This window comes from Grosmannia clavigera (assembly GCF_000143105.1).
Source record: "Grosmannia clavigera kw1407 unplaced genomic scaffold GCSC_140, whole genome shotgun sequence".
Classification (NCBI taxonomy): Eukaryota; Fungi; Ascomycota; class Sordariomycetes; order Ophiostomatales; family Ophiostomataceae; genus Leptographium; species Leptographium clavigerum.
The window spans coordinates 1,842,230-1,857,003 of record NW_014040801.1 but is presented as its reverse complement, the minus strand read 5'-3'; the positions used below and the strand labels follow the sequence as shown (position 1 = coordinate 1,857,003).

General features: G+C 53.7%; 2 protein-coding genes across 2 annotated transcripts; one reads left to right on the top strand and one right to left on the bottom strand.

The window, feature by feature from the left end:
- Positions 1-14: 14 nt before the first annotated feature.
- On the bottom strand, positions 15-5,761 carry CMQ_1386 (protein kinase; the record flags this gene model as incomplete). The annotated part of the gene is made up of 4 exons (XM_014318465.1): positions 15-144; positions 403-459; positions 589-5,485; positions 5,548-5,761. 4 exons carry the CDS (start codon positions 5,759-5,761, stop codon positions 15-17), a joined length of 5,298 nt encoding a protein of 1,765 aa, XP_014173940.1.
- A 5,947-nt stretch (positions 5,762-11,708) lies between these two features.
- On the top strand, positions 11,709-12,974 carry CMQ_680 (ribonuclease t2; the record flags this gene model as incomplete). The annotated part of the gene is made up of 2 exons (XM_014317759.1): positions 11,709-11,935; positions 11,996-12,974. The coding sequence occupies 2 exons, from the start codon at positions 11,709-11,711 to the stop codon at positions 12,972-12,974; spliced, it is 1,206 nt and encodes a 401-aa protein (XP_014173234.1).
- Positions 12,975-14,774: the final 1,800 nt, after the last annotated feature.

The following is a 14,774-nucleotide window of genomic DNA, read 5'->3' as shown; positions in this document are numbered from 1 at the left end:
TTACCGATCATAAATCAAATAAAGCACAAGTCGACGCGCTCGTATTCCTCTTTCCGCCAGTCGCAGGTCGGTCGCAGGGCGGTCGCAGATGGAAGAAGCCAGTCCGGCGCGGCCACGAACTGGCCGCACGGTCGGACGGTGGCTCTTGTGCGAGCTGTCACCGGCTAAAACTGGGCGACCAGTTCGTGCCGGCCCTCTTTCCGAGACACACTCCACTACGGCTAAATGGTATGGTTATCAGGTATGTTATACTGCATAGTCGTATAAGGGTGAATTATACTGTATAAGTTCTATATCACATACTTGCATACACGCATACATTGAACGCATACAGACTCCTCCGTCCTCCGACTCCGTCCTCCCTACGAAAACACAAAAATCACCCCCATTCGGTCTACTGACACCGTTGCCGTGTACGGGCTCTCCAGCAGCGCCGCATCCAGGATTGCGTCCAGATGGCTGCGCAACAGCTGCTGCTGCTGCATGGCAATGACGGTAGACCGTGACGGGCGCACGCTGCTGCTGCTGCTGCCGTTGCCATTGCTGTTGCTGTTGGTTCCGCTGCCGTTGGCTCCACCGCTGGCCGACCGCTTGGCTCCCTTCTTCGTCTGTGACAGGCCGACGACACCGCCGTCGCTCCGCGGCAGCCGCTCCGTGCTGACCGTCATGGCTGTCGTCACCTGCAGGGACGAAAAGGTCGGACGCGGCTCGTCTGGCAGCAGGCCGCTGTACACGACGCTGTTCTCGACGCGCGAAAGGTCCCAGAAGCGCAGCTTCTTGTCGCTGCCACCTGTGACGATGAAAGCGTGGCGCACGTCGCGCGTGTCGTCCGACGTCGCCGAGCCCACCACCATGGCCCGCACACCTTTGTCGCCACCGCCGAGCACACCGGGACTGATGCTGCTGCTGTTGCTGCTGCCTCCGGCCTCTCCGTTTCCGGTTCCCACCGATGCCGGGTCCAGGCTCGTGGCAAACCGGCCCAGCATGCTTTCGGGTCGGTCCTCGTCGACATCCCACGGCTCGTAGCCCCTGATGAGGTTCTCTCTGTTGGCAGCAGTGCCGTTGCTTCCGTTAGTACCGTTGGTGCTGATTCCATTCCCATTTCCATTCCCATTCATCGGTCCACCTCCTCCCACCCGATACACCTCTCGACACAGCGTCTTCTCCAGGTCCCACACCGTCACCTCGCCGTGCCCCGTCCCGCCGGCTACGCACAGCCACTTGCCCCGGCCCTTGGACGGGTGAATGGCCAGCCGATAGATGGGCGCACCTCCCGGCACGCCCCAGCCCTTGAGCCGCATCTTGAAACGCAGGTCCCATAGGTCCAGCACGCCATGCGATGTCGCCACCACCAGCCAGTTGCGTCGCCGGTCCACCGCAAAGCACGTCGGCGTCCCGTGGTGCACCGGGTTCGCCAGCGCAAACAGCAACGTCATCGTGCGCAGGTCGATGCCCAGCACCCGCGATCGGTTCGTCGCCAGCACCAGCACCGAGCTCGCCTCCTGCTTGAAGTGCTCGCACCACACCGCCCACTCATCGCGTGGCAGCTGGTACTCGCGCAGTGGACGCAGCCGGTTGTACCGCGGCATCCCGCCGCCGCCGTTGTTGCTGCTGCCGCTGCCGTTGCCGTTGCCGTTGCCGTTGCTGTTCGACGAAGATGATCCCGGCACGTGATCCACCTTGATCACGTGCACACTGCCGTCGCTCGCACAGCTGACAAAGCAGTGCGTGTTCTCGATGAAGCAGAGCGCCAACACACGACCACCGCCAGAATGCCGGTACACCTGTCGCGACCGGTGCGAGATGTTGCGCTCCAGCCTCTGTGTGTCCCATACGCGCACGGTGCCGTCGTCGCCGCCCGTGAGGAAGAAGGCATGGTCGGGCGAGACCACCACCCGATTGATGGCGCCTGTGTGTTCCGAAAACGTTGCCACCATTTGTCCTGCTGGCCGCCAGACGTCTGTCTGGCTGCTGCTGCCGTTTCTGCCATCGTTTCCGTTTCCGTGACCGTTTGCGCTTCCGCCACCCCCAAATCGTCGCAGCCCGCTGCCAATGCCTCCACCACCACTACCTGATGCTGTCGCTGCTGCTGCTGCTGCTGCTGCTGCCATCTTCCTCCTCGACACCGGTGCTACCATTGGGCTGAACTCGGCCACGTCGTGTGGGTAGTTCTCGTGGTACATGGCATCCAGCATCCTCAGAACGTTTGGGTCGCTGCCAGCATACGTGTGATGAGCCCTGTATCTCGCCTCGGCTGCATCGGCCATGGCCGTGCCGCTGGTCAGGCTGTCGTCGTCTGATGGTGCCGGCGATCGGGTCGGGATGTCGCTGATCAGCGCCGATCGACCTTCCACCTGGCCAAACGCATTCGTCTCCGTCGTCGCCGTCTCGGCCCCCGACTTGACGCTTTCTCGCCGGTTGAGCAGGCTCATTGCGCTCGATCGCTGTTGTAGTATTGATTTGCTGCGTCTGCTCGACATTGATGCATCGTCTGCGGCTGTCGATGCCGGAGACCCTGGTCTTGCCGTTTCTGTCTCTCTCGTCTCTCTCGTCTCTCTCGTCTCTCTCGTCTCTCTCGTCTCTCCCATCTCTCCGGTCTCGCCTGCCTCTCCGGCAAGGATGCCTCCCTGCACTGCCGACCTGCTGTCCCTCTGGCTGCTCAGTCGTGATCGGTGCACGTTCAGTGCTGCCCGGCGTCGCCGCGAGATCGGGTCGTCGATCGTCATGGATGCATCCTGCAGCGCGTCCTCGATCGACCGTGGCGCACCGCCATCAAGTCCCATGGCCGTCGCCGTCGCTGCTACCAGGCTGCTCGCCAGTCCGGCTGCCCGCATCTGCTTCTGCGGCTCGTCGTCAAAGAGCACCGTCAGCACTGCGATTCCCAGGCTGCGCAGTGCCACTATGCTGTTGAGGTTGGGACTGTTGCTGCTGCCACTCCCACTACCGTTGATGTTGCTGCTGTTGTTCGCCAGTTCGGCCTGGCTGCTGCTGGCTGCTTCGTGCAGCTTCAGCCGGCCCAGACGCCACACAAACTCCCGCAGCGCCATCAGCTTGAACTCGTCCTCGGCCGTCAGCCCTAGGTTGCGCAGCCGTCCGATCCACTGCTCGTCCTCGTCGTTGCGGGCCATCCGGGCCAGCGTCCGCGGAATCGCCTCTCGTGCTCTCCCTGAAGCCCCCGACGACATGCCGAACGGAAATCCCCGCAGCTTCTGCAGCGGCTTCCAGAAGAGCCCCCGGTCCGTCTTCGTCGCCCAAGCCAGTGCCTGCTCAAACACCGCCCGTGAGAGCGGCCGCTGCAGCTGGTCCAGCAGGTCTAGCTCCGAGCAGCTGAGGCCCGACAGTCCTGGCTTCAGATACGGCGCCACCAGCGGCATGAACATGCACCGCACCTGCGCTGCCGACAGAAACCGTGTCGCCGCCGATAAAAACCGCGCTGCTGCCTCCCGGATCCAGATGTTTGGGTGCATCGTGAACCGTGCCACCATCTCCACCAGCTCCCACACCATCGGCTTCGAGAACAGCCCGATCTCGGCCAGCTCGGCCAGCGCCTGCAGCACCGCCTGCACCACGTGTTCTTCCGGGTCTGTCAGGCTCTGGATCATCAGCGGCAGCATCAGCTCTTCCAGGCTGACGCTGCCCAAAAACGTCGCTACCCCCACGATCGTGTCGAAGAAGGCACACCGCAGCATCCAGTCCCGGTCGTTGAGATACGTGTTGAGGTGCGTCACGATAATCTCGTTCGCGTCTGCCGCCCCGAAGAAGAGACACAGCTCCGGCACCGACGTCACAAAGGCCCGTCGCACATACGGGTCTGCGTCCTCGATCAGCGCCTTGGTGTGCTGCTCAAACATCTCAAACAGGTCTCTCTGTGCCGCGTCAAACAGCCCGTCCAGAGTGACCCCGGCCACATCGCCGCTGCCGCTGCCGCTGTTGTCGCTGCCGTCTACTCCGGTCCCCAGCTTGCCATCCCCGTCCGCCTCCGAGCTTGCTCCCGCCATCCGGTCTGCCTTGGCCGCCATCTCTAAGAAATGGCTCGCAATCGTCGCCAGCGAGCCCAGACATGCTGCGTATGTCGCCCGCACTACCGGACTCGCCTCCCGTAGGCCACTGCCCATGCTGCCCTTGAGGATGGTTACCTGCATCCGCGGCAGGATGTACTCCAGGAACACGTGTGCGTTCACCGGGCTGACCGTCCGCACCAGCCCCAGCAGCTGCGTGATCGACCGCACCGCCGCCACCACCACCATGTCTGACCGGTCCGTCAGCAGCGCCATCAGGTATGGGAGCACCCGGTCCAGCCGAGCCTCGTCGCTCAGCCGCTCTGCAAATGCCAGCAGCACGTCGCACCCCCGGATGCGCGATGCCGACCGCGCCGTGTTTCGGATCGACGCCACGATCAGCGTCAGGAAGATCAGCGCCCCGTTGTCCGTAGTCGGTTGCGCCCCCAAACACACGTCGTGCTCTTTGGTCGGGATGCTGAGCCGCACTGGCAGCAGTCCCAGCCCCAGCCGTGGAGGTCGGGGAGCCCGCCCCGACGGCCCCTTCTCTGCCACGCCCTGCACGTCCTGAAAGCCCAGGAAGTACGAGATCTTGTCAAAGTCGTAAAACACCCGGTCAATCCGCTCGTCTGCCTCGCCCAGGTTGCGCGTCGCTCCCGACCCAGCGAATTGGCCCGATGGATCCGTGATCACCTCCATGTACTGGTGCAGGAAGCTGTAGAAGTAGTCTGGAAACACCGTCCCGCGGTATCGCTCCAAATACTCTTCCGCCGATAACCGTGCCTCCGGGTCCAGCTGGATCATGTGCCCAATCATCTCCGCAAAGTCCCGGTCCGGCATCCGGCTGAGGTGCGATATCGCCGGGTCGTACTCGCCGCGACGATACCGGAAAAGCTGGCTCAGGCTGAAGATCGGGGCCTCCAGCACGAGCTCTGCAATCACGCAGCCCGCCCCAAACACATCCATCGCCCCCGTGATGCGGGTTGGCCGAGCTGACGACGTGGTGTTGCGACTGCCGCGGCTGCTGCGACTACTGCGACCCTCATCGCCGTCATACTCATCGCTGCCCAGAGCTGCCTCGGCTGCCACCGCAGCTGGCACAAATCGCTCGGGTGCTAAGTAGCAGGTGCGACGGCCTGACGTGTCGAAGAAATACGAAAAGTCCGCCGGGTTGTCGTCCGGCAGCAGTACCGGCTTGAAGGACGCCGAAAAGTCCGATACGTACAGCCAGTTCCACGACGTCACCAGCACGTTCTCCGTCTTGATGTCGCCGTGGTACACATTGCGGGCGTGGCAGTCTCGCAGAGCACAGAGCAGCTGGAAAGCCAGCCACTTCTTCTCGATGTCTTCGAGAAATGGGCGCGTGCTCAGCCGGTCGTAGAGCGAGTTGTACAGGAATTGTCGCACCAGGTACCCGTTCGTCTCCGTCTCGACTATGCGCTGATACCCCAGCGCGTTTGGCACGTTGGCCAGGATCCGTCGTTCGCCTGATGGAGATGGTCAGCAGCCAAGATCACGCAGAAGCAGCAGGACACGTGGAAATGCGCACGCAGAATCTTGTCGCGGTAGCTGGCCAGCGCCATCGGCGTGTACGGCTTCACAAGAACCTTGACCAGGGCGATGCCATCGTGATGTCGCGCCCGGATGCTCTTCATAAACCGCGCGCTGCCCAGTGATTTCTCGTAGACTAGGTCTCCGAGCTCTGGCACGTCGATACCGGCCGACCCCGCAGACGGCGTCGTGACCGAGTATCCCTGGCCCATGGTGTCGCCTTGATTCTGGCTGGATGGGCCTCTCTTAACGCGCAGTCACCGAAATCCGGTGGGCGGAACGACGTGGGAGCGAGTAGCTGGCGGAGCTGTCGCAGAACCGTAGAGCGAAGAGCATATCGCGGAGATCTGGCTAACAAAGTCACAGCCGGTCAAGGTTTTGCATATGATAATGCGTCGTCGTCGTCGTTGCCCGATCTTGAGTGAGTTACTCTTTGGTTTACGCGGTGTAGCAGGTCATCGCTATGTTCGAGGCGATAAGATAATGGAAATACGGGCACGTGACTCAGACGGCCAACAAGAGCTGACCAAGGCAGGCAACGATCGTAAGCAAAAAAGCATTTAACCCCCATTCCGGTTTCTTAACCTGGACTCTCTATTCCGTAACTATGAAAAATCTCCAAAATCAACTGTCATGGGCGTCCGTTTGAAAGCTTGGACTCACTCCTGCGCGCCTACTGATGAATCTTGACAAATTCCCACAGCGTCTGCTTGTCTTTGTCTGCAAATACCCCGTTGCCGTCAGGTTTGGCTGACACATAAAAGTGCTTAGACCAGTGTAGGGCCATTATCCAGTAGTAGCCATCTCTAGATTTGACAGGCGTGAAATACTCCCATTCTTTGTGATGAGGAGCGTCGGCAGAGAACTTCCAAAAAAGGTCTCGCCCAAAATAACCTCCCCCGGCCACGTTTTTGAATCCTTTGAAGCCATCCTTTTCGGTGCATTGCCACCGCCAGCGTCTTGAGATGTACTTCGAGTCCCTCATGCTCATATGATAGAGGCGCAAATTGCCGTCTTCGAACGCTAAAAAGCGATTTCGCGATTTCTCGACAATGAGGAACACGTCGCCAACGTCAGGAACAGCCCGACGAGTTACCGTTAACGTTCCAAAATTCTCGGAGTCTGGATCTTGATTTGGCTTTCTTTCCGTAATGGGGGGCTCTTGGTGTGACTCCGTAGGTGGCCTGAAACAGTCGAAAATGCTACCACGAGTAGACAAATACTTTTCACACAGTAAGCCGCTTAAGAGGACGACTATGGCAAAAAGGAGTATCGTGTTCAAGTAATTCAAGGCCGTAGGAGCATGTCGTTTGACTCTTGGTTTTCTCGCTATGTCGTCGTTAGAGTCATTGTCGGTAGTGGGTGTAGCTCTGCCGCTACTAGATGACCGGCTCATTGCAGTCATTTCGGAATGGTCGAGTGCAAAAAGCAAGGCTTGGGATGTGCGATGGCTTGAAACCAACAACGTTCGGCAGCAACCCCTCTTCCGGCGAACATGCTATTATATTTGGCGGGGAACTTTATGTGTACGTAATACAGCTAGAAAGCGCTTCTTAGTGGCTGGCGTGCTTCGGAGTACAAAGACAGGATGTCCGCCAATTAGCAAGCCTTTAAAACGAGCAACTAGCTACATATAACCATGTCCAAACCAGGCGATAATCGGATCGTGAAGTGAACCAGGAACCAGAGGCTGTTGTCGATGTCTAGTTTAAGCTTTTTTGTCTGGACTAGGCACGGCCAATGGGGAAACTAATGCTTCTGGCCTCTAAGATAGAGTTGTAACAAAGGATTTCCAAAGGAGTGGTCCTCTGGTCACAAAGACAAAAAATATACTATCGAGCGGCGCAAAGGAAGGTTGCCAACCGGAGAAGCGTCGCTGTAACCTTTGAGTTGGAGATCGTGTGTAACCCGTACCGCTAAAGCAAAGGGCATACAGCCTGGTTCCATAGATATACCGATAGCGTGGAAAGCGGTTAATAGCTAACGCGTTTAAGGAATTTCGAAGGGGTGTTTTCAGCTCTATCAAGTTATAAACATGTACTAAACTGTCGACTAGTTGCTTACTCCAACTTTTCCTTGGCACAATAAACTTAGTCTTTTGTTTCTCTGTTGTATGCCACTCGATTATTCATTTAACCTTTGTTCCTAAACTGCCTACATTTGCTTTTCAGTACAACAATAGACAGAACAACAACAAAATCTTGTCGATGAGGACAGCTACTCGGCATCGCCCAACGGCAAATCAGCCTTACCTTGCAGCTCTAGAAAGACTTCAAATGATGACAAAGAAACGACACGAGTGTACTTTAAAAGCTCCGATCATTCTATTCGAAACTGGTGGATCAACTGAACAGCATAAGCAGGGGAACATCAGGAACAAACAACGCATTTCCTGGTCACCAGAGCGGGAAGCACAGATTGTGTTTCGAGCCAAGACAACAGCCGCCACGGCCTTGAAGGTGGCTGTTTGCAGCCTTCAACAAGCATCTTATAACAACCTCTGTAATGTCGAAGCTTCGGTTTCTTATATTAGCAGTATACAGGAACCGGACGATGATTATACCTATATGCACTGCCATACTACGGTGCTTATAGAACTGAAAATAGGCCGTACGGCATAGTCGGCTGTAAGATGTGCTTCCCTAGCCGCGAAACTGAAAACCAGCGTGTCTATCGCCGCTACCGACTCGCCGCTGCTTACAGACGGCGCACTCATTGTCAGTGTTCCTACAACTTTGGCGGCCACAACAGAGACGACAGCAACAGCCACAATAATCATCCAATTGCATTCAAGGAGCGTATAAATGTCGTTTTATATTCTATCAAAAGTTCCCTTGATTATTTCCCAAGTTAAAAGCGGCATGGTAATGTGTCGACGATTTGGGTTGTCTATAGAAGCCAATTGGATTCAACTAACATTGCCTCCGTGATCGTTTCGAGAGTGTCCGGCTTCATATCGCGGAACTGTACGCAGACGTGAAGTCTTCTTTCTGCCAACACCAATGGTGGCAACCAAAGCACGGACTCAATGCCATAGCCGCGACCGGCATTATTACGCGCGTGGCCCAGGCGTAATCAAAGCGAGCGACTCTGCGTATCACATTTTGCAGTCTGCAGGCGATTGCAAGATAAGTTGGACAGTTTCATCCATCTCCAACTGCACGGCATTATAGGCGCTCAATATTAAGTATGCCTGGCGCTACCCGAAGCGTTTACAAACAACAAAAGATCCGTCAAATCGGCAGAAATAGCCCTAAATGAGCTGAGGCATCCAGCGTGTGGGCAGACATTAAATAAAAGTGTTGATAAGGTGATGGCAGTGTACAGTATACCCTCCGCACAGCATCGCTGAATATTACGAAAATCATGTAGGGGAGATTCGATCTGACAATGAAGTTATAGGACTAGGTTTTACTAGAGGGGTGAGCAGTAACGGCGTAGCATCTCCTGTAGTTCTGTCCCATCCTTTTCCCGGTCGCGTCTGACGCCGACGAACTCGAACATCCTCGGAGCAGTGGATAGGGGAGTTTAACAACTACCGCAAGAACTCATGAACACCGTGTTTTTCAACAAAGCTGTCAGCTTTAGATATCCCCTTAGGTTATAGTCGCCACAATAGCTTTTCAGTCTCACTCTTCCGACTCGAGCGATTCGGAAGGCGAAATGGTCCAAATTCGCACAAGGCTTTTGCAATGATATTTACGTCTCCATGATGTCTGCTACTTTTGTAGTATATGCAGGCTTGAACCATTTCTCCTTTGTGAAGCAACCATTCTGTTCGAGAACAATATTACAGATCGGGATGCATAGACGAACAGATCCATGTTTAATACATATTTATAGTCAATATCTAGCTTTTTATATCGCTATTATCACGAATCATAAGCCGCAAAGTATACAAAGGAGAGCGTACCGGTTCTGTGAGCTTCAATGAACATAACTCCAGTGCTAGAATTACAAAATAAGTCATCCTCTTCGCCTCAAGTCTAACATCCATACTAGCACCGCAGCTAAACACTAGTATGCCCTCTACACCCAATTTATCACGCCCAGTTCGCTATTAACGGACACGCACTAGCTGCATCGCATGCAGGTGATCCAAGACTCCACATTGCCCCATTTTATCACCTCTCCTCTCTCGCTTATGCTCCAACACGCGCATAATTATACGCGTCATATGTAACAAGGAGCCAGAGTTCAAGCGGTGCACCTCATCCGGCCAATGGTACGATGGCTCTCGGTCTTAAGTAACCTTCGCCGACAGGGCTGTGGTCATAGTTACTTGGGAAGCGACTGCCTGCAAGCTAACGTCTAAGGCTGCTTTTCACTTCTATCGCAAGAAGCATGCCCCGGTTCTCTCTTTATTTAGGATAGACCGTTGCCTAGAGCACAACTGTCTCACAAGCCTGTCACAATTATAAGGGCATGTAGCATCTAATCATAACGACTCCAAACCTACGGCGTTTACCTTTTTCTTAATACCAACCGTATGGTAATCATGTCTCTCTTCATCATGCCAAAGCTTTTCGGCTGCTATAGAGGCTCGGGCGTCTCACGTCGTCATTCTTATCGGATGCATCCTCTTAAATACATGCTAGAAGGTCCAACAGCAGACAAAGACAAGTCGGCGTCTATTGTTCGGGCAGAGAATTCTCACAGAATACATAAATGCTGCCCGCTTAACACAACGGCGTTCCGAGGTCGCTGAAATTGTCCTAGGTTTTTCCCGCTTGAGCGCGCCACGCAAAATGCGAATATAATAGACGTACACTGCCTTAGCCTCCGCATATGGCTCAAGCTTGTTTCGATTAATAAAGCCCATTTGTCACAAACACTCTTGTTGGATATAAGCGCCTCTGATCTCGGCTGAAGAAGTAGCACTTGTGGCCACAGTTGGCCCAACATCATCTGAGTTCGGCTAACAGTGGTCTAATGAGAGGTTTATTTGCACTTTGGTCAGCGGTACTTGTAACCCATAAGCTGCTGCAAGATGAACAAAAACAAGCAGCTCGACAAAAAAGAGGTCACTTTGCTATGCGTGCGTGTGGACCATGGCCATGTCTTCAAGAGATGCTCACGGACAATGTTAGGACAGCTGCAGCAGTAGATTAGACAAACGCAGCTGTGCTGTGCTTAAACTACATACGATCTGATGTCTCAGGACTTGTGAACACAATTTACTCCGAGGAAACTAAGGCAGTACAGTTCAGACTGCCCGGCCGCTTCCGCCCTACCCGTTCAGATGGCTACATGTCTTTCGCATTAGTAAATGCACTTATGTCACGTCTTGATAGTCCTGCAGGGCGTAATCTCAAAACTAGGCCGCAGGAAGCATCTTCGAATACGGTATTTCCATAATTGGTCAATGGAAATTGTCCAGGGCAGTTTATGCAAATGCACAGAGCTCCGAACTCTTACCTTCCGCAAGAAGGCATACAGATCGCCACAACTGCCAGGGCTCTTGGGTCCGCCTGCAGACCTGCCCTTTTTGGTTGGTGTTAAACAAGTGGATGATAAGGTTAAGGTTAGGTGAGAGCGATGCCGAACCAACCAAAGCAGGGTGGATATGTGGCGGATCTGCACCGTCAAATACGCTGTCCAATAAGATGTCTCCGGTCTCCCTCATGGGACGACGATCCCTCTGGAATCGACACAGTGCGTGCGCCACTCATGACACCACTCCTGATAGATCATCGGTCTGTATCTTGTCCTTTAAGTGGACCGAGAGGACTCCAGGCTTCTTGTACGTGAGAATACTGGTCATGAATGAGTGTTTGCGCAAACGAGATTGCCTTTATTGGCTATGAGCATTCGAGCATTCGAGTATGTAATTTTGTGTGCCCTGTGATTGTGCCGGAAGTTGGATAACAATACTGGATTACTCAAGTAGGGCCGCTTTCGGTGCAAATGAGCCAAAAAGGAAGGTACCAAGAAGCCGCCAAGGACGACGGCCAAGAACCGCTTTTCTGTGATCGGGCAAGGTTTCTACAAGCTTGTTCTCTGAATACAACAGCGACTCAGTTTGCAATCCCTGGTTAATTGTTCGTGTATCTCACGATTGCGAAGAAAAGGGATCCTTTTGAGCTATAAGAGGAAGCGCTCCCACTCCTTGTTGACGGGCACTCAGACTTTATCCCTCCACTCAATCTCCAAGACAAGATGGCTTCAACAATCCTGCTCCTAGAGGCCGCTCTGGCTATCGGCTCTGCTGTTGCTGGAACGGTTGTTTCGTGCCCTACGGCCAGCCTGCCACTCAGCTGCCATAACACGACAGCCGCAGACACCTGCTGTGTCAACTATCCCGGTGGCGACCTGCTGCAGACGCAGTTCTGGGATACAGACCCTTCTGCAGGCCCTTCGAATTCGTGGACTGTCCATGGCCTTTGGTAAGAAGCCCGCCAGAGCTGTGCTCTTGCTGTGTTTTCCTGATTCTAATGTCGATGCAGGCCAGACAACTGCGATGGGACCTACGACCAGTTCTGCGACACATCCAGAGAAGTGACCAACATCACTGCCATTCTCCGGGCAGCTTCCCCGAGCACGTTGGAGTATATGCAGACGTACTGGAAAGACTACAAGGGAAACGACGAGAGCTTCTGGGAACACGAATACAACAAGCACGGCACCTGCATCAGCAGCCTGGATCCCACGTGTTACGATGACTACGAGCCTCACCAGGAGGTCGTCGATTTCTTCGAGAGTGCGGTGGCCCTGTTCAAGACGCTCCCGTCTTACGAATGGCTTTCAGACGCCGGCATTGTCCCCTCGACCACGGCCACGTACACGCTGGCCGCCATCCAGAAGGCTCTCAGCGCCAAGTTCGGCCACAACGTCATCATTAACTGCGATGGCAGCACGTTCAACGAGCTGTGGTACCACTACAATGTCCGCGGCAACATCCAGACGGGTACATTCGTGCCTGTTGACCCCATAGGCTCCAAGTCGACCTGTCCATCAACTGGCATCAAGTACCTCCCAAAGTCCGGCACCGCCACTCCCACCACCCCTGCCGCCTCGACTCCCACATCCGGTGTGTCTCCCACAGCCGGGGCGTCCTCGGCGCTTTCTGGCCAGGGTAATCTCTATGTGACGACGTCAAGCTCCTCGACTGGTGGCTTCCTCATTTCCAGTGGCACCTGGTACCGCTCAGGCAGCGCACCGGCTACCTACACGGCCACGGCGAGCTCTGATGGTCTCACGTTCACCCTGAAAACTAGCAAGGGCCCATGTGCCGTGCTGAGTGATTCCTCGCTCTCTTGCGCGTCGTCCGTCACTGCCAGCACATTTGGCTATGACGGCCAACACTTGACCTACAACAGTGCGTCAACTTTTTATGCTAAGGCACTGCCCAGTGGTTCGACCCAGGGAACCGTGTACACGGAATCCCAGGCCGTGGAACTCCAAATCACATGGACGGCCAAGTAAGCGCACATAGTTGTGTTGAAGCATAAATGAACCCCACCCTGTCGCACTGCCGCGTCAGAAATACTTTGGGTTGTGTATATAGGCAGATAACGAAATTCAAATGTACATATTAAGATACTGATAAATCAGAAAGACACATACAATGACTTGGCATTTTGGTTCTAAGACTTTCCATGTTGAGTACATCTGAAAATACAGTGGTGAGAAGCGTTGCATGATAAGCAATGATGTGTTGATGTTTTGTTTCGTCATGGACCAAAGGATTCTGCCACTCTCATGTAGCAAGACACGGAATATGTTGATCGAGAGCGCAGGAGACAGGAGCAACTTAAAAGGCAGGTAGAGGGATGTTGCACGCGACGCTCTCAATGCTTCCCTGCAGGAAAACCATACTTTGTTCCCAATATCGCAAATTATGATTTGAGGGGACTCTTAACGAGAAGCATGCTCTGAGGCAAGAACAAGATCATAACAAAGAATGGAAGGAATAATCCTGTACCACCGTTTCCTTACCATGAGATATGCTTATATAGGAAGCTACGACGAGCAATATGTGTAAGAAAGAGCTACAAAGGGAAGTCATGTTGGAGCAATATCCGCATATAAACCAAAACCACGTCTCCTAGCTCCGTCCTTTCGCATATTTATATCTGCAACAAACAGGCAAGATGGAAAAAGCAATTATCTTCTCATATGGCTTCAATTTCTGATGTTTATGAGCCATCAAGGTTCTGCTACCGTCGTCGTACTTGCTATTTTTGAGACCCTCAAAGAATGCTCCTGCCAACGGTCATGAGTCGTCTTGCTGTCTTATTGCAATCGTGTTTGTATGGAAAGCTCATAAAAAGTCTCAATTACCCGAATCTTGAGTTTCTGTTTCTTCATATTCATTGTCTTGTCTATTCCGCTTACCTCTCTGTCCCTCTTTCTATATGTTGTCTTCCAGATGCACTCAGAACATACAACGTTCCTTGCCAGCACGCTCTCTAATATGCTTGTTCAAGATTGCCTCAGTACCATTGCGCACTGTCAACGTGCCCGAAGGCCACAATCAGCAGCGTCAAGTATATGGTTTTCATCACAGGCGATGTTTAACCGTCTTGCTATTTTCTGGAGACTAACTCCAATGCTAACAAGGCATCAACGGCAAGGTTGCGAAGGCTAAACCAGAAACTAGAGAGGGACTCCAAATCCTCGACAAGATTCCAACTCAGAAGAGCCCCCAGTATGAACAAGAAGAGCCCACTGACCGGCACAAAATCTGGGAACGGCACTTGAAGGTGAGAACTCCTTCTTCATGATGATATATGCATATTCGGAGCCTTGGCAATGATGAATAAAACAAAGCGAAATCAAGAAATCTGAGTTGGGACTGGGGGTTCGAATTCTGGGGGTTTGGATTCCGGGGGAGTTAAGCACCGGGGGGTTTTTATAGACAATAGAACGTCATAGAACGTCGCATATTATTGGACCTCATCACTCAGCATTTTCGCTGATGAAGGGAAACAGGACAAAGTTTTCGTGGCTCGATGCGCGAGTGGTTATGTCATGACAAAAGTGAGTTTCCTGACCGTGTGCGTGTGGTACTACAATACTGACAGATGAAAACAATATCCTGATAATAAATGTGGCAAATGGTCTGGAACTGAAAGCGGAAAATCGGTCAAGAGGATGCGAAAAGTTGGTCGAATGAAAGTTGCGAATGTAAATATCGACAGTGCGTGTGCTTGCAAATTGACGTTTTTCAAGCCAAGATACCGACATATCCATCCACAAATCCGTGCCACTTTCATTTTCAAG